We start from the raw sequence: 25252 nt of genomic DNA, 5'->3' as shown, positions 1-25252 counted from the left end.
ATGTACTTACACCTTTGGAATGAAATTACTACTGTGTATGAGACACGAAGTGCGTAAGCGCAAAGTGCATTCCTAGGTAGGTACTGTTAAATGGCTAAGGGAGGGTATTAGTCAATGCTAATATTCTATAAAATGGTCAGTCTAAAGCATTTTTTTTAAATTTTCGTTGATAATATAGAACAATTAATTTGTAAAATCATTAAATAAGTACACAACCTACTATTAGCATAGATCGCGTGCCATTTGTTGCAATCGCATGCAAAACGAGAACACGAATGCTTCTGAATTACTATTCCTTTGGCTCGATAAGTGTTACTTGGCGTGTGTTTTCAAAGTGGTTTAATAACGCTTAAAGTTAAGAATTGAAAATTCCTCTAATTTCAACAAAAATTTAATAAGCAAAGATGGCCTAGTGTGCAATATGTTCTCAAAGCTATTTCCAAGAGGTATTCTATTTAATAAGATAATAGATAAAAGGAATATAGAGATGTTAAATACACCACAGCCATCTACAAAAATTTCTAGCACAACGCTGTAATTAAGGCTTTATACAGGATGCTTCCAGAGCATTGTGAGTGAGATTATATTTATCATCCAATATACCCTAAACGAGGTATGGAACAGAGTTACAATACAGATAAGGAATAGATAGTGAGCGACATTTTTCAGCGTCCGGAGTGCAAAAGGAGACATAATATACAGAGTGAGACACTGAGACAGTGAGTGATTAGCTTATCCTTCATGTCACAGATGTCTCTTCAAAAAAGCAAACCAATTTGGTTTGAAATTCCTTTCACAGTGACACACAAAAACGCGCTGTATATATAAACGACCTCTCATTTCCGCCCATCAGGATTAATTATGTATAAACAAAGGTGCAACACACATAACCTTATAACAATGTTGTATATAAACAATAATTACATACCGCTTCTCGATTGCTGGCGATTATTGTGTCTATGACCAGTATTACCATCACAATCATCAGGAAAAAACGCTTTTCTATTCAATATGTAACCATTCAAGTATGGGTCATCCATTTTAACACAAAAAACACTGAATTATGAGGGTAAAATCAATGTTCATAATAAAAGGCGCACCTTAGATACGTAAACTGTCGACGTTGTCGGCTACTGTATGTGGCGTTGCGCAATTTACAAGGTATCGTTCGTGTATTATATACTAGCAGATTCGCTGCTTATGGTGTGGCCTTATCGCATTTACGCGACAAAATTATACACGCAAGAAGATTATTTAATATATGTACAGCATAGTATGTATTGATTTTGGCCCGATCTGTAATCTGCGCACTCACTGAATGAAATAATCCTCAAGACTCAAGTGTTTTTATAGTAGACTTGTTCTGTAATAATAGGCGTCTTGAATGAGTTTTGGTAATTAAATAAATAAATAGAAGCAATTGCTCGTAATGTCTAGAGCAAATAACTCTAATTATAGCTAATATGAATCACAAACAGCACTTTTATATCTGGATTGCATAGCGCACATCCTATCTAGGCACATGTAGCTAATTAGACTTTAATATTAAAGAAATTTATAATACAAGTGACACAAGAAGAGCATACATTCCTATTCCCCTACGTTCTGTTTTATTTCATATTAATACACTTGGCCAAAATTAAGCTTACAGTACTTAAACGGAAATGATTTCATTAACTCTTGTTGTAATCGTAAACAACATTTAAGTACGTACTTAAATAAATTGTAGAAATCAAAACGGATTTCGGGATTGATTTCAAAACGCCACAAAAAATAAGAGAACGAAGAAGCAAGTGAACGTGGGCGTGTTAAAATACGCTGAAAAGGGTGTTTCAAAATTCTCCTTTTCAAATTTTAACAGGTCCGCAAAGATTATTTTATATCGTGCATTTGAAATAAGAATGACACATATCATTAGAATGCACAATCATTTGTTTCACTTTAAGGTCTATTCGCATTTTACGGAACGTCAACGTCACGTCACGGACCGGCAACGTCACGTAAATCTTGCTGCCAATTCACACTTTACGTCAATAATTTCTTAGGATGGTTGCGATTGGATTTTTTATTCTGGACCATCTGTTCTTATTCTCAGATTAAATAGAAGAACATTAGCATCAGCGTCACGCCAAAGAAATGTTTGAAACTTATCTAGACGGTTCGTGACGTTGACGGTGCGTGAAAATACATTCTTGCATTCTCTAAAAAAAAAAAATTATTGTTTTAAGAAAATCATGTAGTTTTTAGGTACTTATGGTATTATGACAGATTTATTCTAGGATTTATTTGTTTATATGTATATGCGCATCGGAACGATAAATTCGCGCAGGTATTATTTTATTCGGGAGACGATACGAAAAATAGAGATTCAAAGCTTGGAAAAGGGGAGATCGTGCGGCAAGTCAGATAATTATTAGATCTCGAGAGTCAAAGGTTATGGTGTTGTTGGTTTCGTATGAAACGGCACGGGTAGTTTGGCTCAAATTGCATTTTTAAGTAATCATGGAAGTAATTTCAATAATAATAAGTGCTAGCAGCGCGGACCTGCGGAACACCTCCGGAAAAATTGCAAAAAAGGAATACAAGGCTTGAAAGAAGGATCGAAAGACGAGACGTTCGCGAGCGAGGCCCTCGGCGCGGAAAATTTCCCAAAAAATTCTGTAAGCGAGGTCAATCTAATGACTAGTAGCACGCTTCAAAGTTGGCATGCAAAATTCGGACATCACATCATCACACGACACGTCAAGAAAATTTTGAAAAACCAAGAATTAGAATTCATAGAGGACGAAGAGTTTTGCAGAGAGTTGGATGCGGATTGGCAATGAAGAAGGGAGAGCCAGTTACCTCGACCAGGAAGGTCAAGATGAGGCGTTAAATTTTTAGGATGCAAATCGACTACCTTGAGAAGGGTATAACAGTCAACCACTCAGTAATTGATTTCCCACTTCTCTTTTACACCTGATTTGCCCAGTCAGGTTTTCACCTGTTCCCAAAATTAATCTGACTGGATTATGGACTATAATGTAAAATTGCGATACATATTTCCCATCTCATTCGTCGAAGCTTCCTGCCCCTCTCCCCCCCGTTCTCAGTTGGAGGGGTGTGAAATGTGGTAGACGTGCGACTCTAATGCCAAATATCACGAACTAGATATACCTACTACAACTGTAAAAATCGACTACTTTTTACGAAGTTGCTATGGAGTACTGGCACATCTCGATGCCTTTTAACAAGTGGCGTACCTATCGATATATCGGTGCCTGGGTTGTCTAAATGCAGCGATACTGAAAACTGGAAAACCAACGTATTTACGTAGAAAACACAATGAAATCTTGGTCTTGCCGTATCTCTGTGCATAATTAGGAGTCTGATCAGCATAATTATAAAGGCACAATCGGTTGTAATTAGCTATAAGTAAATGCCAATACCCATGCTTGACTGGAATTCACCTAATCCGAAATGCATCTGTAGAATGCTGTTAAGTAATTTGGCAAATAATCTAACACATCATATAATTACGGGATGGATGCAATAAATGAAAGACAAAAGAAATACTTTAGCTAAGTTGCTAAGTAATTGTAGCAATAATCATAGTAACTATTCGAAACAAAAAAACCGCCCCCCCCCCTTCTCTGCGGCGCTGACGGTGAGACTTCTAAAATGTGCGTTCTCGTCAGGCGCGTCACTGCAGTCCTGATAGATTCTTCGCGTTCATTCAATTAAAGAAAGTATAACTGAAGCCCCAGCTTCTCACATCGCCACAATCATGCGCAGCTCTGCTTGGTGGCAGATTTGTTTATGTGTATAGGTATATTAATTTAAATTATATACATTTTAGTTGCATATAGGCTTATTTGCGGGTACCGATGGATATGGGCGGTTAAAATGATTGTACAGGGGTACCCTGTAGTTATGTATGCTGGTCTTCGTGACTTCCTCAAACATCATTAGCTACGACATATCATTTAGGATTGTAACAACCCATTCATAGTTCATAATGCCCACGACCTGTGCACATCCAGACCGACTCTGCACCACAACAGTTCTTTCAGTATAAAATAGATTTGATTTGATGTGTAAATCATGCCACCGTCACTCTACTCCAAACGTGCTGCCATTCCTCATAATGCCTTTGCCACCACCTCGGACATAATGAGATTTATAATTGTGGGGTGTGCCGACACCGACACGCTAGGGCGTCGTTGAATAGGGTTTCTGACCAGCATGTCTGCCCTCATATTCACTATTTTGTCCATCATCACAGAGGATTATACCTATAATACTATTTGACCAAACCAATCTTTCCTTCGCTACGGTTGTCGTTCCTAGGCTTGTTGGCGGATGAATCCTTCCTCTGCAGAAGATGAGTTTAAAATTCGATCTAACAAAAGTTTACGATTTTACCTTGGGTTTGTTAGCGTACCCGTGTCCAAGTGGCGTCGCTCCGAACCTGTTGAATAATAAAAATAGTGTGATTTATTGCCCAACCGAATTAAATTACAATTAGCGGACAACTATAAGAATACAGAGAAAGCATATCATACCTTCCGTAACAAAATTAAATGAAACTAAACCCTTCTAAAATATCTAGCTACCTATATTAAAAATGAAACGTTACACTAAAAGATACAATAACTATAATAAGTAGGTATATTAACAAGTTAAACAAGTAATCCTTAACGATTTACAAAAAGCGCATTTCCACTTTCATACGCATTTCCCATTTGTGAGATGCAACTTCTGCTAAAATTTCGTAAACATCCCATCACAAATAGCTATAAGAAAGTTAGCGTAGTTGTACATATGTGCAATCCATTTTTGACATGCTATTTCAATTTCAGTTTATAAGAAGCATCCTTCGTTGGAAAATGCGCTAAAAATTATATTACATTAATTTTAATTAAGGGTAGCTCCGAATACCATTTCCATATGTGTTTGTTTACATGATCTTATGTGGGATCATGTAAGAACAGGCATATTCCATGTGATACTAAGTATCATTTGACCCGTTTTTTTAAAAGTATAGCCCATATGTATACATTGAAGAAAATATCATGTACAATGCAAAGGATAGATTTTTTGGAATTGAGATAATTACAAAAAAACCGATTGTAAGTTTAAATCCAGACTTTATCTCTTACTATACGTTTGTGGCTTGTATACTTGTAACATATGTTAACATAATAAATAGCTATTAAAAATTACAGAATTATATTGCATCTCAAACTTAGTACCTAATTCAAACCACATCCAGCAAATGCTATGGTTATTATTTCTTTACAGTAGTTCGCGTTTATTGGGCGGAAGCATTTCTTTAATAATTATTATTCAATAACAGTGAGTGTTTTTAGTTAGCCACAGCTGGTGGACTGTCAGTTTCTACGCCTCCCTGCGGCTGAGCATCTTCCTCCTTATTTTTTTCTTGTGGCGTATAATCACCTTGATTTGGTTCCACCTGCAGCTGTGACTGCTGTAACCCGTTCTCATCAAGCTGCTGTGGTGAATTTTCGTTGTAATCAACGAAAGCCTGACCATCTGTGCTGTACCCTATCAACTGACCATTTTCGTCATATTGCCCATTCACGTCGTAAAGACCGATCGGCTGGCCATTTTCATCATACTGCATTATGGGTTGACCGTTTTCGTCATACTGCATTATGGGTTGACCGTTTTCGTCATACTGAAGTATCGGCTGGCCGTGTTCATCGTACTGTAAGCCATTGTTATAGTAGTGGTGAATAGGCTGGCCGTTTTCATCGTACTGTTGCAGAAGCTGCCCCTGTTCGTCGTATTGCAGAAGTTGTCCATGCTCATCGTATTGTGCGTATTGTCCAGTTTGATCGTAGTATTGAGGATCAGTAGCGCTGCCGGAATAATACTGTATAGGTTGTCCATTTGCATCATACTGCTGAATACTTTCATCATAGTGCAGTGGCTGTCCGTTTTCGTCGTATTGAAGTGCAATTTGCTCGTTTGCGTTTTCATTGTACTGCAACGGCTGATCGTTTCCATTGTATTGTTCTAAAACTTGCCCGTTTTCCTTTTGATGTGAAGTCTCAGGCTTTTCATTGTCGTGTTTTAAGATTTCAATTTCGCTGTCATTACGACTGTCTGTATGATCTTCTACCACTGGCTTTTCTTCCACTTGCGGGTGTAGTGATTGTACTTCGTCATCGACTTCCTTTCCTTGTGGCATCATACTTTCTTGTGGCTCACTGTCAACAGTGCTCAATTGTTCTTCCTTTTCATTTCCTTCTTGATGGGTGGTTTCTTTTTCTTTCACTACTTCATGTTCTACTGTGCTAGATGCAGATGTGTCAATATTTCTCTGACTCTCATCGTATCCCAGAGATTCAGTTACAACAGGAGGAATATCTACGTCTTCTTTGAACGGTTCCACCACTGCCTCGGTTTTCTTCATATCCGGCGATTGGATGTAGGTAGGTTCATAAACTCCCGAAGAATGTGGTTTGCTGGAGGTGGTAACTGCTGATGGCGTAATTCTTGAATGCATAGTACTATTATTTTCTAGAATGGATGTAGTGTGGGTAGGTTCAGAAACTCCCGAAGAATGTAGTGTTCTGGATGTGGACACTACTGATGGAGTAATTCTTGAATGCATAGCTTTATTATTATTTTCTGGAACGGATGTCGTGTCACTATTTGAGAAAACCGGTTTGATCGTAATAGGTGCTTTTACTATTTCTATTTCTAGCGGCTTATGTTGATCCACCTGTGAAATCTCACTGGGTTGTGGGTTATCTTTATTTGTTGTTAGAACGGTTTTTGTATCGCTAATTAATGGAACGGGTCTGATCTCTCTTTGGAGCGGCTGATAATCCAACGACTTTTCAGTAGGAGGTGTATCATCCTTTAACAATCTCCGTAATGAACTATGTACCTCCAGAGTGGTAGCAAGTGGAGTTTTGTGAGACAGTTGATCACCTAGTTCTAAATAGTCATACGAAAGTAATGGCGGTTTACTTTGTTTTAAAGAGTTTTCCAAATTCTTAGTGCTTTTAAGAGGTGTGTAGCAAAAATCACGCTCCGTGCAGATTTTCTCGTCATTCTTTTCGATGTCTTTTGAATCCTTCCAGTACATTGAATTTACATTGCCCAAGTTGGAATACTTGCTTTCCGGGGGAGGTTGCACAACTTCATTTGGTATTGTAGTCATATTATTCTTCAAGTAATTATCGACGGCACTGTTTCGTATATCAGGACGGATCGCCGTTTCTTCTCGATCGTACAAGCACGTTTGTGGTCCCATTGGATAACGGTATCGTTTTTTAAGTTCTTTAAATTTGTCACTTTTTGCTTTCCAAATTTGAGAGCGGTTTTCGATTCGTTCCAAAGCGTCTAAAATTTTATCGTTCCTTTGCTGCCTCAGTCTATCTTCTTCCAAAAATTGTTTGTACTTCGCTCGCAACTTTTTGAAGTGGTGTTCTTCTCTAGAAATATTAACAATTTTTATATGCCTAGGCGTTTTGGTAAAATACTCACTCCTCCTTCATCACTTGTATCACCTCATTGTACTTCATTTCTAACTTTAAGCGCTCTTCCTCACTGTAACAAGTGTGCAAATAACCACGCGTGCAATACAAACAAAAACATCAAACCTTTGGCGAAGCTTGTCCTGAAGTTGGATAACTTTCTCATAATATTCTTCCGTAGAGAACGGCAAAGACATGATTCATTCGTTATGCAGCTGAAATATCATAATAAATTCCTGCTGTTTAACTATAAAGCTTACCTTAGCGTGCGTTCACGTTACACAAATACACCTGCCTACACTCCCAATCGATATTACGTTTTCACCTGCAAAGTAATTTGACTAAACGAAACCAAACCTGGGAAATAATGCCGAAGACTGCGGTTTGAGCTTATTTGGGTAAATAAGATACAATTCTATTTGTTTGCGTTTATTTATTATGTTACAAGGGCACACGCGATCCTGATGTACCGTTGGTACCAGGACGATGAAGGATAATAAACTTGACCTTTTATCATAAAATTGTATATGCAGATAGTAGATATTCCTATCTAAAACCTTTAACCTTGTCAGAGCTTTCGTGCTAATTATCCTTTTGCATGGGGTAGGTGCAATAAACGTCGTATATACAAACTGCGCATCAAAAATTAAGTTTTGCGACGTGTTGGAACGTCGCGTGACATTTAAAAATGTGACGTTAATTTTGCAATTGTCTTTCCACATTCGCCTATATGCTTCAATCATCCTATATGCCAATGTATACGTTGCCATTATGCAGTCTTTTTTTAATTTGACAATATAGGAAGTGTTCTGTCAAGCTTTGGTTATTCCTTTCAAAACAATTTTTATAGAATTTACTGGTACAGTAACTAGATATGCTACTTCTGCAATGACTCAAACAGTTATCTGGAAAATGATTTGAAGAACAGATGCTTGGCAAAAGCGTCAAATCAAACTCATATACGAGTATTATCAAAATCAACAATGAAGTGTGTGTTTCCATCAAGTAGGAACATTAATTCATTCAAATAAACTACATGTTATACTGTGTTGCGATATGTACAATATACTTACGGTTACGTATGCCAACTAACACAATATAGGTACCTCAAATAATCATGAACCACAGATTGGACGATTGGAGATTAATTTTCTGATGAAAGTATCTCTAGGATACACGGAGAAAAATGTATGTTAAAGGTAATTAAAAATATAATAATAGCTATCAAAAAATATAATACGTATTAGGGATAGCTATAAATTATAAAATTTATCATATACATATTGTTGCAAGTGTATAGCTAGTTTTACTATAGGTATATTGTTTTAAGGCGGCTAGGGACAGGCCATTCAAAATTTAAGCTGCGCCTACGCAAATAATTATATAGGCAACCAATTGTGCAATTCGTCAAGTCTCACCAGGCATAAGCTACCTGCAAATGACCTCATTTTCCTACAATAAAACCAGATTCCAGACCCTCATTAGCGGCTATTCAACAAAAGTAACTGATTTATGGAATTTCAACTCTCTCCTGATGTTTTACAGTTTTACTAATACTGGAAACCTTTGAATATAGAATAGGAAATCAAAGCTGAAAGCTCTACATACCTATATAAAAATATTACTAATGTATTACCATTGAATTTATAACTATCAATTCAATGGTATTACTTTCTAAGATATCATTCTGCCAAAAATCGACTGCACCAAAATTTCTCGGGAAAACACATTTTCTTATTAATTTTGGTGCGTAGAGTCCAAAACAATTCGTGCTTTTTCGATCAGACTTCTCAATCAAAAGTTATAGACTAGAAACCAATTTCGAAAGAAAATTCAAAGGGCTGTAACTTTTGAACTAGTAGCCCAATCTTGGAACTGTTTGAAATTATGGATTCTACAGGCCACATTCTATAAGAAAATTTTTTTTCCGGGTCGATCTGAGACAATTTTTTTTTCGGGCTCAAAAAAAGGCAGTGTATAACCTTCCTTTTTTACCAAAAATCGACTGCACCAAAATTTCTCGGGAAAACACTTTTTCTTATTAATTTTGGTGCGTAGAATCCAAAACAATTCGTACTTTTTCGATCAGACTTCTCAATCAAAAGTTATAGACTAGAAACCAATTTCGAAAGAAAATTCAAAGGGCTGTAACTTTTGAACTAGTAGCCCAATCTTGGAACTGTTTGAAATTATGGATTCTACAGGCCACATTCTATAAGAAAATTTTTTCCGGGTCGATCTGAGACAATTTTTTTTTCGGGGCTCAAAAAAAGGCAGTGTATAACCTTCCTTTTTTACCAAAAATCAGGATACACATATTGGTTTCGAATATATAAAATATAAGTTCAAAAATCATGATATATTGCAACAATAACGTATAATAATCAATATAATACAGTTTTGTTGTACTGCCATATTGTATTGGCCCAACCCTCAAAATCTCTGGAACATCACTCATCATATTATAAGTGGTATAGAATTCATCTATAAACTTCACCAAAATTGCGAGCCACATACACATACGCACTGAACTGACTGTCGACTGAACAAGAACCGCATACAATATTCAATACTAGAGCTTTTAATAAATTAATGCAACCTTTGGAACGGTTGTTCTCAAAATAAGCTTATGCTTATCTTGCAGATTCAGCATCATTATAATTACATCATATGTTAAAGGTTATTATATGGGTTGTTAAACTAACAATCTTTCAACCGCAAGGTTTTCATTTAAGAAAGCGTTATATACTGAACTGTATTATACACAAATAATAAACCCATTTCGTTAGTAAACTATATTTTAATGTTTATTATCTATTTGCTCTTGGATATATTTAAATAGGTATCTAAGATCATATTTAATACAATATCATTATTATAGGTAGTGAGAATAATTTTGATTAGACATACTTATTCATATTGTACAGCGTGTATCAAGGTTTGTTTGATTTAATAATAACTTCTCGTACTGATTACAATATAATTTTTACTATATGATCTTAACAATCCATTTTTCTCCGTGTAGCCATCTTGTTGTAGTTGGGTAGATGCTCGATTGTTAACACAGAGTTAGTATGAAGGGTGTAGCGCTAAGAAATTAAAAAAAAATTCTTACAAAAGGGAAAATTTTAATGATTGAATGTTGGAAAGAATGGAAGTTTCAAAGGATTTGGGAACCAAATTCACAGATAGATTGTAAAGCATCCTATAAAAAAACCCATGAAAGATTTTAAAGCTTTTTAAGAATGGAGACTGTTGAACAAAAAGGTAAAGATGGCAGGAGCAGGAGAATACAAAAAAATATGGGGGTACGGTTTAATTTTAATTTATAAATAGTGGGGGTAAAGCGGGTAATTGTGTATTGGGTATTTCAGAAATATGCAATAAAAGTAATGATATAATTTTTTAATCGGTATTGCAAATACACAATACTAAATTCATTTTCGGAAGTATTTGCAATGCCAATAGACAATTCATTATGTATTTGCAATACGTAAGTATTTAAAATATCTACATGTTTTTGAAATACTGCCCAGCCCTGTCTATTATGGTGATGTCAAAACTTTAAGCGCATATATCCCGAGAACGGTTTATCCAATGAATAAAAGTATTTTTTATTCATTGGGTTAATCGGAGGAAAGTACGCATACGCACAAAGGTAAAATGAATTGTCTGGACGAGACATATCTTCTATAGGTAAGTTGAAGTGTCGGTATAGGGTACAATAAATGGCAAGTGGAAGTGGAACGTCAGATGAGACATATCAAAACTTTCAGTGCAAATATCTGCAGAACGGAATGTCGGAGAAGAGTACTCTCAAAGGGCAGAAAGAACGTCTAGACGAGATATAACTACTGGCGACGTAAAAACTTCTTGTGAACATCTCGGAAATGTTGGAGGAAGGTACAAATGGACAATGCAACTTTTTGGAGAATTTTTTTAAGGGCTTGATTCTTGTTGCATTATATAGCGTAGATTTTGATTGTATGCCAATTGACTGTCAAATGTTTATGTGTAAAGAGCCCCCTCTCCATTATAATCATCAACCATGAAAGAAAACATCTTTAAATATTGCATGCTATTAATATTAATGTACCTTATATAACGCAACCCTTTTTACTAAGCTATTTCGGTTTTAAAAAATGTGCTTTACCTGCATACAATTTTAACTTGTTTTATGATATGTACTGTTGCATGCAGAAAATGATTTTTTTTAACCTAAACAGTTAAAAATGTCTTCAGCACAGCTGCAAAAAAAAACTGATGTGGCATTAAGTAGGTACCACGTTTCTGCTGCCACCAAGGCGGTGAAAAACCGTACCGCGTTTGGAACTTAGTTAGGCAAAACGTACCTCATTTCGCCGTTGTCCAATAAGAGTGGCCATGTCACGACGTTCTGCCTAAATGCGTACCGGTATACATATGGTTTAATGTTGTTCGTAACCATTGAATAAGTAAAATTACTTATTCAATGTCATAAACTAGTATACTAGTACACCTCAATTTTCGATAAAAATAATTTGATTTGTCAATAGTGTTCACAAAACTTAAGTTACCATATGAAGACTGCAAATCAATGATTCTGAGAACACTAGCATTTCAACTTGAATGCCAAAAGTTTCAAAATTTTAAAGTCTGAGAGTATACTAAGTATTTTAAACCGCGAATATGGCAAAAATTTCAATAATAAGGTTTTTAAGCTTCACACCATGTTATAAAATCGTGGTGCTTTCAAGTTTCAAAATTTTTAAATTGAAGGACGCATAAAAGTATAAAACGCGATTCGGATCATCTCCAATTGGGAGATTTTATTAGCTTACTCGATTTTCACTGGAAACTTTGGATTTTAAAATTTGAAGCGTCACGACTGCATGAGGAATAATTTAAAGCAGGAAGTTTACTGCAAGTAAATAAAGTATTTATTAAAGCATTTCGTTAATGTATGAACTCTTATATACAAAACCTACATAAAATATAAAATGTACAATTGACAGAAAAATACTAAAATAAATTCGCTTTTTGTGTAAATCTCGAAACAATTCTGAATATTGCACAAAACCGATTTACAACTTGCAATTGATACAATAATCACTTTTCGCGTAATGCACTGCATTTACAATATCACATAATTGAATTACTTTCACAGCAAAAGGCGTCTATTAATAAAATGAATGAAAGCAGTCAGGTACACAACAATGTTGTACTTAATTAATATACAGATTTTGCATGTTTTGAACATTCAAGTCACAAGCTACTTTATACAACTCTTAATTACTATAAAACTTAAATATAATGCAATTTGATCGGTATACTATCACAAAATTGGAATTATTTATGTGATGATCCGGGAATATTTTCCAATTTAATTGACAAAAAAGATACTGACAAAATCCCTGCATTTCCTTTAGAAATAATTATCGTAAATAAACGGTGCAGTCTTAATTTACCCACCCAATACATATTAAAGCAAAAATCACACTAATTTTCTACCGATTTTAGCTAGTTCCGTATTTGCCATTTTCAAATACCCCTTTACTAAAGAACGACGAAAAATTAATTAAGTCTACTTTACTAATTGTGTTTCCATATGCTAAACAACAGGATGGATGAGATTTACAAACTTCTATTAGTCTCCTTAGGTAAGTTTCTAACTGCCGTCTTCTAGACTGTGCCACGTGCTCTGAATTTGCAAATAACTGCCTTGGTGGAAAGGGAATTTGGGCCACCTTAATGTTATAAGTCAAAAATAGGAAATGGGAAACAGTACCTACTGGTAAGATAATAAAAAGTTCCCTTAACCTAATTAACATAACATTTGTATAAAAATCTATAAATCTATAAAAAAGTAAGATTCACGGGGGTTAAATCCCTTTCTCGTTCTCTTACCCTGAACTGAAATAAATGCTTTTTTAGAAATAATTGTTATCAGTGTGGCGGATCACACAGCTCATTGGCTGTGACGTCACAGGGGGCGGGCTTTAACATGGTACACTGATTTTTTCAACTGTTATGTTAAGTGTACTTTTTATCATCTTATATTGCGATACCTTTTACTCACCTTCTCTCCATATCTGGATTTCATTGATATATGCAAATCACGGAAACGACTGTAGCGCCGTAACACACTCCACCATTCCCTGTACGCTGTCGTTATCCGGACTTCGTACTCGTAATGAGTTCGTTTCCCAGCACCTCGTAGAAAATAACCCGTAATTGATATAAGTGATTCGGTGTCGCTGACTGGAAAGCATCACTCGATACATTGTATAAAACGGTCTCACTTACCTTGAGGAATTGAAGGCATCGACCTGTACATGTTGTAGTTCGATAGCGGCGACAACTGATTGTTTTGCAACTAAAACACGAAGTTAAGCTTGCAGTTGTTGGAGAACTGAAAAACGTACCGTAGGTGAGTACAGGGCAGAGGTAGATCCTCGGTGTGCCGGTCTTACTGGACTAATTGGGCTTTCTAAATTTTGTAACGGATGTTCACTTGTGGGAGATAGTATCAGAGGGGATCCCGTTTTAAACGCCATATACTGCTTTTGGAGTTCTTGCAGGTTCTAAATTATGTTATAAGGAGATAGTCGATCTTCAAGCACTTTTACTTACAGCAATTTGTGCATTCAAATATGCTTTTGGCGAGTCTGAATCTAGGCAACGCATGATGAGTTGTTTCTGCTGTTGGATTTGTTGGGACAGTCTTCTCATCTGCTCGTGATCTTTTCTACGCCTACGACTTACATTGTGACAATTTTCTGTAGAGCTCGTAGTCGATTGGGAATCACTAGCAACTCCCTAGAAAAGTACCAATTCAATTATTGGCAAGTATACGAATAAATTCTGTTCCACAACTACCTACTACTAGAGTGTGAAATGCTGTTTTAAGTTTAAAGTTTTTTATTCTCTTTTTTACTATGAAAGATTCAATATGGCTCCCACTTAAATAAAGAAAGTTGCCATTCATATGTCAGCAACTACCTACTTGCATGTTATGTTGACATTGTTTTGTATCTTGGCCCTCTGGAATAAGAAAATCTCTGGTTTTTATAATATATGAAATGATCAACCTTGACCAAGAAGGTTCCTGGTTGGAGTTCAGGTTTGAACATTGGATAGGATTAGCTGCCTTAGTGGATCTTCCATCCATTTAATTAGTCAAAAATAAAATTTTCGTTGAAAAACTGTGGGGATCTTAAGAATAGATAGAGAAATATAAATCGATTCGCTCGGCATTGGTTTGCGCGCTCATATTGAGTGACAAGTTCGTGACAAACAAGAAAATTAAACATAAACAAATGTTTTAAAAAATGAACAAGTAAGCACCATTTAAATCCACAGGAATTCTGCAATGAGAGAATTAAGAGTATATTTAATACCTTCATATCATCTAGACTGGAAATATCACTCTCTTCTTGAAGTTGGGGCGACGGTCTCAGTTCCACTCCACTATCACTCATAAGCTGTTCTATCCCTCCCACACTTAACAAATGAGTCGAACAAGCACTTGTGGCAGTATGATATGTATCGCTACTTAACGTCGTCCTTTCCAAACTACTGCTACAGTTCACCTCGCAAGAGTCTGGGCTTTGAGCCGAATTCACCCGCTTTAAATTCAACGTCAATCTACAAACCTAGTAGAAGAATTAAGATTACAAAACAAATGAAAACGTACGATTGCTTCCGCTGTTCGATCTCCTGCAATTCCTCCTGCGTTCGTCGCGCCAAAGTCAACTTGAGATCCTTCAACTCTTCAACGTTTGAACTGCTCGTCGTCTCCAGTTGCTGTTCGACTAGACCGATAATTTTTTTATCGAGGTTCTCGACGGCCTCGCGACGATCTGCAAGAATCTGCATGCGTCGTTCTATTTCGGTTTGTAACCGTGTCAACTCCTGTCTCTGTAAACATTAGCTCTTAGCAAAGAGTGCCGCACTAAATATGAACACTAAGCAAATATGTGCTCGGGTTTGTTGAAAATTACTAAACCAATTGCTAGGGTTTCATGTCTGTCCATCTACTGTTGTGCTCCAGTGCCATTTTTAATAAATGGAACAGCGGGGTGTTGATCAATCACATTATACCTGTCTGCATTTAAATTACGTTTTATGGAAAAATATAAAATTTTTCAAAAAGTTTTTGTATACAAAATACTTAACAAAAAATATATACCTAATGTTGTGTAACCTACATGGGGGTGCCGTTTCTTTAGGTTGAAACAATGCCGAAGATGAGAGCGAGCCACCTTGTAGTGTAAAAATATGTGTTGTTAACATAATTTCAGACTGAATATCGGAAGAAGTGGTCAGGATACCCTGTATGTATAATGCAAGCTATAATAAGATCTGGGGAATTTTCTTTCAAATTTGTTGAATTGTCATTTTAATGTTAGTTTTTTATTGTATATTTAGTCCGTCATTGATTAATTCATTTAATTCTATTTGTTGTATTATGTTTGTATGATAAATCTAAAACGGATACTAATGGAGCATTTAATTGGAATGTTTACATTTCAAGCTTTATCTGGTCAGGTGTTGTAAAAAATTGTTATTGGAGAAAAATTAATTGGTTTTTCAACAAACAATGTCATGTGCAAGATAATCGATGCAGGTGTTTATCAGTTCTGGCGTAGAGAAATTTCGAGTGTCGTTGGGTTAATAACGATGTTGAATTGAGATGGTTTTTGCTTATATAGGAAGAATGAAGGGCAAACGAGGATGTCTCAGGTTATTTTGAAATAGAAAGTAAATCTCAGTGTCGCTTATATGGACCGTAAAAAAAGTACACACTGTATTGAGTAGCATTTTTTATTACGAATACGATATTCGGCATACTTCAAAAAAACAAAAGTTGGAAACTGTAGACTTCAACACGATGGTGCACCCGAGTAAAACGTCCTAATCATGCGATAATTCCTATAAGACAAATGTCCTGAAAAATCTCTTCCATAGGTATTCTGACTCAATTACGGCGTTGTGCGCAGGTGCACCATCGTGTTGAAACCTACAGTTTCCAACTTTTGTTTTTTTTGTGTGTGCTGCATATCGTATTCGTAATAAAAAATGCTACTCAATACAGTGTATACTTTTTTTATGAGCCATATAAAAAAATAAAGTTGTTGATCATCTTTCCAAAACAACACGTTGCATTGAAAATCTATCAATCGTATCTTGTGGAGCTCAAAAAGTGGCAATGAGAAAATGTTTTTATTTTTTATCTGCTCAAATAACATAAGAAAAAAGTAAGAACCAAGAATGACCGATTTTGAAAGCGGTGTAAAACAGGAACACTTATGGCCGGTATAATAAAACAATACTTAATTATGTTGTCGGCTAACAGTGTTGTTAAGGCATGTGATTGGATGTTTGGACAAAGAATAACATCGTTCTTTGCAAAAACATCCAATCACATGCCTTCAAAACACTGTTAGCTATGGCTTTATAATACCGACTTTTAGTTGAACAAAAAAACTTAAAGTACAGGGTGTTCTATTAATAAAGGTCACAGGCCATATCTATGGAACCGGTAATTGCACAAATAGCTGGAAATTATTTGCAAGTTTCTAGGTTTGCTGCTAGAGGGCGCACAAATCATAGTTAAGTAAAAAATTATTTTTTTTCCTAAAATATGCCCAACTAACGTGCATACAAAATATATGCATCTCAATCTTGTATGAATTTTGCATTATTTTGAGGCAGCACAAATTGCTGTAGCTCATAAAATGAGGGGTGGGGGAAAGGGAACATTCCTTTTACGAGTTGAATGTAACTGGGTATAGGTGAACTAATTTTCATGGATGCAGGGATATTTGTAAATGAATAGTGGGTTAGGTTGGTAGAGCAGTCTTGGTTGAAACCCCGCCCCTTCAAAATTAAAGGCCAAATAAATAAATTATTTTTTGCAAATAACTCCAGGAAGATGGCCTCTGTTTACTTGCACAGTCGATTCCTGCAGCCAGACTGCAAAATCGATAAATTTCGATTCCGATTAGTGTTGCAGTAGTTGCGAAAAGCACTACCTACTAGTTGGTAAGAAGTTCCGTGGGTGGGATACTGTCGGGTCCAACGCACTATTGTGACTGAATGCTATTTGGCGTCAAACGTTACTGTCACAATCCCTACCACCTTCCACCAACACAGCTTGATTGCGCGCTTTTCAAAATTGTTCGTTATTGTGCCTCACCCATTCATTCAACATTTACTTACACTTTGTATAATCTTTCAGAATAAATACCAAAACGGCGTTCCATATGGCTTCTATCTGTTGAAGCTCAAAAAAATGGTCCAAGTAAATGCGTATTTATATATATAAAATTAATTTTAAATATTGACAACACAACATACTGTATAACTTTAAAATCCACTGTAGAAATCTGTAATTTCGTCAGTATCGCCCCCTATTGATTAGTTTCATAATTTACAACAAAAAATGAACACATAACATAGCTCTTAGTCTTAATTCACGCAAAAATATACGCACGTGATGATTAACCAATTCCTGTATTTCTGAATGTGCGGTTACTTCGTTTAGAAGGGAAACTAAACGATTGGACTCCTCGAAAGATAAAGCACCTACCATTGATTTATCCACTAAATCCTGAAATGATACAAAATGTAAGAAATAATTCAGTTAGAAAGTAGTTCCGTTGGGGATTGCTCATAGCTAACTTCTAAAAGCGATCACTAAAGGCGTTTAGCATATTATACAAGTAAAAAAAATTAGATTATAGAAGGAAAAAAAAAGAAATAAAATACCTTAAAGAGTGCTTTACTATGAGAGTCAGGGAAAGTGATTTCATTGATGCATGACTTTATAAGTAAACTTGTCTTCACTAAGAGATGATTTAAAGTTTTCTGCTTTTCAGTCAGCACCTGAGTTTCCTTCCCTATCTAAAAATAAAATAAAATAAAACAACACAAATAAAACACAAAACATATTATAAAGGAGAAGGTTATGTTAAGTCCACTATTTTTCCAAATACGTTGTTAATACAGTTTTTATTTATTTTTTTATTCAATTTAATTTTTTCGACACATTGTCTTCGGGTAAGCAGATGATTCAACTTAATATTTTGTTATAGTTGCACATGTAAATGTTCCTGTTGATGGTAATTTTGCATTTAAAGGAACTGGTTGGCCCTCGTAACCTTAGCCACGCCAATGCACCAACTGATATTTTTTAATTTTATCAAAAATCAATAATGCTCAATACCTGCCCAAGCAGCCTGGCTCTCTCTTTCTCAAGTTCTTCCCTTTTAAATATCAGCTCTTGCTCTTTTTCTTCCAATTCCAGTTCCCGTTTTTGTTGCTGTGCAGCCAAGTTTCGCCAGTCCTCCTCTAGCTGTCGAGTCTATACAGATATTGTTACTACTTGAACTAATATCCACAAATTACCTGAGCTGCATGTTCCTTTGCCATATTACGCCTTTCGATTTCCAGCCTCAATTGCGCCTCCTCTAGCGTTTTCCTTCGTTTTTCGAAAGCCTCTTGCTCTTTCTCAAAATCTTCCTTTTCTTTGGCTAAGTTTATCCTTTGATTTTCTATATCGTGTCGCTCAACTTCATCACCACTAAGCAAACGCAAATTAATAAAGACACAGCTATTCTGCTGACTTACGGCTGTAGATTTTCGCAGGAGCCTCCCAAGTCCGGAGTTGACCAACTTAAAAGGCTCATCCTCGTTAAATTTAAGGAACGTTCACCTTTTCGAAGCTCCGCCGCCTCAGCAGGATTGTTAAATCTATACATCATTTTGAAACGTTAGCAATATTACAACTGTCTTACCTAAATACATGAGCTCTGCCTAAAAAGATTATACACCCCTGTGTCAGTCGAGCGGGAGATTCTATCAAGTTGCTATTCAACCAGATTTGCGCATTTGGTTTTGGGAATAAGGTCGCGTTTCCTTTCTCTAAAATAATACTGCAATGTTGAGGCTCCATTCCGGGACCTTTCAAGACAATATCTTGGTTAATGTTAGATTCATCAGTTCCTATAGTAGTTTCACCCTCCTTAAATATCAAATTGTATAACATGCTTGAAAATTAAAAGTACGACACCTTCAATTGGTACAAGGTAACACCTGTACTTAGAGGATCATCATCGATTGCAACTAGATGGGGCTTGTCGGAGTCAAGCACGACACCCGGACCTGCCTTACGCAACCCCAAAGCTTTCTGTTCGCGCAAAATCGCGTGTGCCTCCCTCCACTTACTCGTCCACTCCTCAGTCAACTCTTTCTCGCGCGCTTCCTTCTCATGAATTTCGGCCAGCATATCCGCCCTCTGTTCGCTGAACATAAGCGCTCGAAGTTTACTGATCTCATCGCGTAGTTCACGAATGAGTTTAACATTGGGATCTTCATTAACTGTCGGTTTATTAATAATATTCTTCGCACGATTTGCGTATCTAAGTGTACTTAAGGTTTCGCCGTAATTACAATCTAAAATAAAATAAGAAATTAGGTAAACGCTTTTCTAATGGAGGGTTTTCATTATAATGCGGCTTCCCTTATTAAAAATTCATCTAGGGAAAACCAAGGTGTGCCACTGCTTGGTCTCCCTAGAAATTGAAACAATGTCAAGATTTAGAATCAATTTACTTTATTTGTATTTTTAATCAATAAACACGTTAACCATTAGTGTCAATATTCTTTCAACATACAGTCCACTAATTACAATACAGATACATTTTAATTACATTTTCTTTGGAAAAATGTTTGAAGCAACAGGAAAATCTTGGGGTTCTTTAGAGATTCGTAAAAACAAACTGTAAAGAAGAAAATTAAAGAAACTAATTTCGAGATCAAATTTTTTTGGGCTGGTACCCTTTACCATCCAATTTTTACGTATTTATATGTGACAACCACTTTAAGATTAAATTGTAAAGGTGAACTCCTTTGCACAGGGAGGGTCACAAGAATCTGATAACATTATAATGATAAATCGAATATTTACTCAAAATTGAATTTATTGGTACAGAAACACTTGTTGTTATTGCATTAAAAAAAAAACTCCAGTTTAGTTACTTTTTTCCTTCAGCATGGAACGACATGTTCATTTTAAAGCTCGTTTTAAAGTCTTCATCAATATACATTTAAATTAATATTTAATTTTTACCTTTCTCTCTGTTTAATGTCTCCCTATCGTTAATTTCTAGCCTCGCCATTTTAATTTGTGTAATTTGCATTTTACCTCTTGAACCACCACTAAAGCCGATGGTCTCTAGTTTTATAGCCCTTAATTGAGTGTTTTACTAGCTTCTAGACTGTGCTGTACGGTGGTTAACAAAGAGGCGATCTATGGAAGATGGGAGAGATGTTCCTCACCCCTCAAGTGTATAAGGCGATCAATGCTAAGCAGCGATTGATACAAAAAAGGCGTTCGAAGTTAAGCGGCGGTCGATACGAAAGAGTTGGTGTATGGAAGATATTCCCAAAGACCCTACCGTTCTTGAAGAATGGGTAAGAAAATGTTTCACATCCAGCAGCAAACTAAAACGTGCTGCGCCCTCATTGGTCAAAACGGCCAACCGATGAAAGCGTAGCGTCCCTGGCCGCAAACGTTTAAAATCAGAGACACGAACTCTGCAAAGTGCAACGCAATTCCTGCTTTGCACTTCAAGAAACAAAAAGCTCTCCACCTGCAGAACCAGGTGGCCTTTCCAACTCGACCCCGCGCTACAGTATTAGCTGTCACTTCGGATACTGAATCACACTTTTCAGTTTCACCAAATATAAATATAGGTAGCATATTAAGATTTCGTCGAAATGAAGTGAACTTTTAATTAAGATTGCGCAAAATTTAGGGCCTCTCTTGCAAATTTATTTGTTGAAAACGCTGATTCTAATTAGAGGGCCACCATGGGGATCTCGGGATCTGTAAGAGATAGGTAGGTAGTTTAAATTTGGCAAAGTTGCGTATTTTGATGAAGTTTTGAAGCTGAAAAAATCTTTTTTTTATTTCAAAAATGAGTGGGTTGAGGAAAAGTGAGAATACAGCCCTGCCAAATTCACAAACTGGAGCGGTTTTGGTTTAGTGTCAAGAATAATAATTTGGTGAGTGCGTGAGTCACAGATGAGAAAGTCACACACTCACCGACTTTTCATGAGCGGTTCAAGAATAGGGGTCCAGATCTAACACATCGTTCAATAAGTCCCAGGACTAACTAAGAAACCAACATTTGTTTTACAAAATCATTTTTATTCCTCAACATAAACGCCTTCAAGAACTATACTAAGGTTACAGCTCATCTGTTTTAGTATAGAATTTTTGAACTGTAGCGTTTTTTTCAAGGTTTTTTCTATCACACGATTACTCCCACCGTGCTCTTCCTGTTTGTTTGCGTTATCTTCTTCCACATTTGGTTTACCATAGCACTTTTTTCTCATAGCTTTTATGAAATGGCTGCCACATTTAACTTTTTTTTTAAAGATCACTGATTTTTTACAAAAACAGCACTGATGCTCTAAAGGCACACCTTCGTGTGCACCAAAGTAAGAAAATTTTGAAAAAGCACAACTTTTTAGTTCTTGAAAACCATGTGATACTTATAGGAAATAGATAAAAAAATGTAATTTAACATTTTAATTATTACTACCATTTCTTGTGTTTTTTCCATATTTTTAAATATAAATGAGATATGATTCAAAAATTACCAGTTGAGGTAGGTCAACAGGGGAAATCGCAAGTTCCTTGGAAGACTAGGTTGAGAATGTGAAAGTTTTCCTACTTGGCCATACTGTACAATGTGAAAGAGAACTTTCTCAGCTAAAAATTAAAAAACTTGGGTTTAGAAGTACACTCTAGCAGGACAACCTGAACTCATTAAAATAATGTCAATGAAAATGAAAAAGGAAATTCTAGAACCTTATTGAAGAAATATGCACTGTAGTTTAGCATTGTGCAAGAAGTGATTGCTGTACGACTTTTTAAGACAAGTTCCCTTTCATTTTGGATTACGAGGGAGACAATAAAAACCCTTTAATCCATCATTATGTGCAGCCATTACTAATACTCTAATCGTCAGCAGAATTACCCATAAATATTATCGGATAAGTAATTAAAGCAACATTAAACCACAAATATTTTCTAAGATGAATTGATAGCTGATGTGCATAGAAAATATGCATAAACATTAGTATACCACAAATTAGGTATCACTTATCTATTACGCTCGCAAAACCACAGAAATACAACTTATATTGCCTACAGGGTTATTCAGATATTATTTATGCTATTTTCTAAGGACAAAAAATTTATATTACGTCTCACATTTAAAAATAACATTACCTAGTTACACACGCAATAAAATTGGAAATTTTCCAAAATTTTTCTTACTTACCCGCAGGACTAATAGCTGCAATCATAATTGTTTTAGAGTTGCCACCTAAACTGTCTTTTAAAAGCCAAGTAAGTACGGAATCCCTGTATGGAACAAAGAGCGATTTCCGATGGCCATTCATTTCAACAGACAATTCGGCTAAGCCCGAGATTACAGAACCCAAGGTGACCAACGACTTGTTTATGTGAGCCCCTTCTTTGAGACGTTCACCGGTAGCTCCAGTGGCATCCGCCCTTTCACTGCCAGCCAAGTCAACCAGATGTATCTGATGTTAAAATTTTTTCAATGTGCATGTCTAAGTATAATACGATACCTTTGAAACTGTCTCGCTTGGAATTCCGTTACAATAACCGGCCTGCACAAATGTAATTGTGAAAATGGCGTGGCTACGACTACTGACATCATTCATATTTGTAGCTGCGGTAGTTCGATGAGAATTACCTCTAAAGCACATAGTTGAGAATGTGAAAGGGTTAATCTTACTGTACCTGTTCATACACTCTTGAATATGGCCGTAGTTGGTCACGAGGCAAGTCGTAAGGCCTTCCACATAGGGACCCCTTTTTGGATGTTCGCGTACACGCAAGGAAGACCCATCACGCCCTCTTAGTAAATCGGCAACTCTCTCCTGATAAATTTCCAAGTAACTAACATGCACACGATGTGTCGTCCCTTTCTTAGAGTCAGCCGACATACGCTCAAACAGAGCCTTACATATTCTGGGTATTAAACCTTGGTTATCCGGAGATCCCATCATCGTAAACGTTTTCCCGCTACCCGTCTGTCCATAAGCAAACACACAGGCATTATATCCCTGAAATGCGCATTCGACAACTTCAGTTCCGAGATCATTGTAAACCATCTCCTGAGAAGCAAACTCGTTCGAGTCCGAGCTGTGAGACCAATAGGAATAATCAAACGTAAACTCCTTATACCTAATGTTCTCATCTCTAGCATTTGCCTAGAATTTTACACATTGAGTCAACTGGTTAGAATGAACAATTCCGTTACCTTGCAATTTAGTATGCCAGTTTTTTTACCTTTCATTTGTATAATTAATTTAGCATCCATATCTAATTCCCTAAAAGAAGAAATCGTACAAAATGAGTTCAGTGCACCAGTCAATAGAGCAGAACATCATTCTTACCTTTGATTGAAGGGTCTAACCCTAACAGCAACTTTCACAGATGCCATTTTTGTTGAGTTGTGGAGAAAACTAATGCTAAATACTAAGGAACATTATATTTCTAATAATAAATAGCGAATAACAATCGCAACTGTTCTGATAATAAAACATCTGACAACTAAATGTCATGTCAACAAAAACAAATTAAATTGCTTGGTTGCCAAGTTAATAGCTTTGCATGTTGTCATTTTAATGGCATATACAGGGTACTCCACCTATAATTCATTTACGCTAAAGGCACATACATAACCATACAAATTTTTTGAATTTTGTATGTAGATAACCTTAAAGTACGTAGGTAAAATGGTTAATGGAAATTTAATTGCTTTATTTTTGGCAAACTTTCACAACTATAGATGCTGGTGCATAAATCTAAGGCCGTATTAGACGATGCAATTTTTATTGCAATTTTTGCAGCAATTCATTGCCGCAAGAAATTGCACGAAAAATTGCTCCGTGTATGTTAAAATTGCACGTGCAATTTCTTGCGCCAAATATTGCAGCAAGACATTCTGCAATTTTCTGGTTATAGAACTTGTGCTATTTTTCTTGCAATTTTTCTTGCAATTTAGTAACTATTTTAGTAACATTTAATTTATAAAAAAAATAAAGTGGTATGCACTGGAGAACATTACCTCCTTATGCTATATACAGGTTTGTTATTTAAAGTTAAAACTGAAATAACCTATTTACGAGGAATTCAAAAATGGATATTGCTGCCGCATTTTTAGTTATTGCGTCTACTGTTGCTCTTTTAAAAAAAAAAGAAACAAAGAAGACGACGACATTTTTGGACCAGGCAGTGCCCTTGTCAATAACGATTTCACAAAGGGAAACCTAAACCTACTCAATGAATTTAACGAACCTGATGGCCGTTTGCACCGACATATTTAAGCCGAGCTTAGCTTAAGCGTAGCTTAAAATCCATGGCAACCATTGTCTCAATAATCGTTGCCATGGATTATTTAAGCTACGCTTAAGCTAAGCTCCACTTAAATTTGTCGGTGCAAACGGCCATGAGTGTGAATAAGTGCGTGCAAATATAAATAATAAATTGCACGGCCTTCAACAAAGGAAACGTCACAAAACACACGTTTCCTGGTCTACAACAGACGTGAAGTTGCTTTCAAGTATTTCCCAGTGATGCCAATTCCACTTTCATTGGCACCAATACATGATTAGAATTGGGTATAAAAAAATTGCCAAATAAATTGCATAGTGTAATCATTGCATCT

General features: G+C 36.1%; 2 protein-coding genes across 3 annotated transcripts; both read right to left on the bottom strand.

Annotated features, from left to right (window-relative positions):
• Positions 1–4593: 4593 nt before the first annotated feature.
• LOC116171756 lies at positions 4594–7975 on the bottom strand. Its single transcript, XM_031488738.1, has 4 exons — positions 7754–7975; positions 7620–7708; positions 7504–7566; positions 4594–7451 (listed from the first exon to the last, which is right to left on the bottom strand). Exons 2-4 carry the CDS (start codon positions 7688–7690, stop codon positions 5348–5350), a joined length of 2238 nt encoding a protein of 745 aa, XP_031344598.1. The 5' UTR covers positions 7691–7708; positions 7754–7975; the 3' UTR covers positions 4594–5347.
• Positions 7976–12426: 4451 nt separating this feature from the next.
• On the bottom strand, positions 12427–24163 carry LOC116170890 (kinesin-like protein Klp98A). 2 transcript variants are annotated; one of them, XM_031487440.1, is made up of 19 exons: positions 23979–24162; positions 23843–23912; positions 23320–23792; positions 23145–23274; positions 22832–23096; positions 19549–19931; positions 19274–19500; positions 19107–19229; positions 18885–19059; positions 18703–18840; positions 18246–18380; positions 17971–18087; positions 15169–15392; positions 14873–15119; positions 14106–14291; positions 13898–14056; positions 13779–13848; positions 13552–13733; positions 12428–13219 (listed from the first exon to the last, which is right to left on the bottom strand). In XM_031487440.1, the coding sequence occupies exons 1-19, from the start codon at positions 24023–24025 to the stop codon at positions 12989–12991; spliced, it is 3582 nt and encodes a 1193-aa protein (XP_031343300.1). In that variant the 5' UTR covers positions 24026–24162; the 3' UTR covers positions 12428–12988. The 2 variants fall into 2 exon arrangements, with proteins under 2 accessions (XP_031343301.1, XP_031343300.1); XM_031487441.1 differs by lacking the exon at positions 18246–18380 and having other exon boundaries at positions 12427–13219; positions 23979–24163.
• Positions 24164–25252: the final 1089 nt, after the last annotated feature.

The sequence above is a fragment of the Photinus pyralis genome, unplaced genomic scaffold (assembly GCF_008802855.1).
Source record: "Photinus pyralis isolate 1611_PpyrPB1 unplaced genomic scaffold, Ppyr1.3 Ppyr1.4_LG5, whole genome shotgun sequence".
NCBI lineage: Eukaryota > Metazoa > Arthropoda > Insecta > Coleoptera > Lampyridae > Photinus > Photinus pyralis.
Note: the sequence above shows the minus strand (reverse complement) of the source record. Positions and strands in the feature narration are given on the sequence as shown.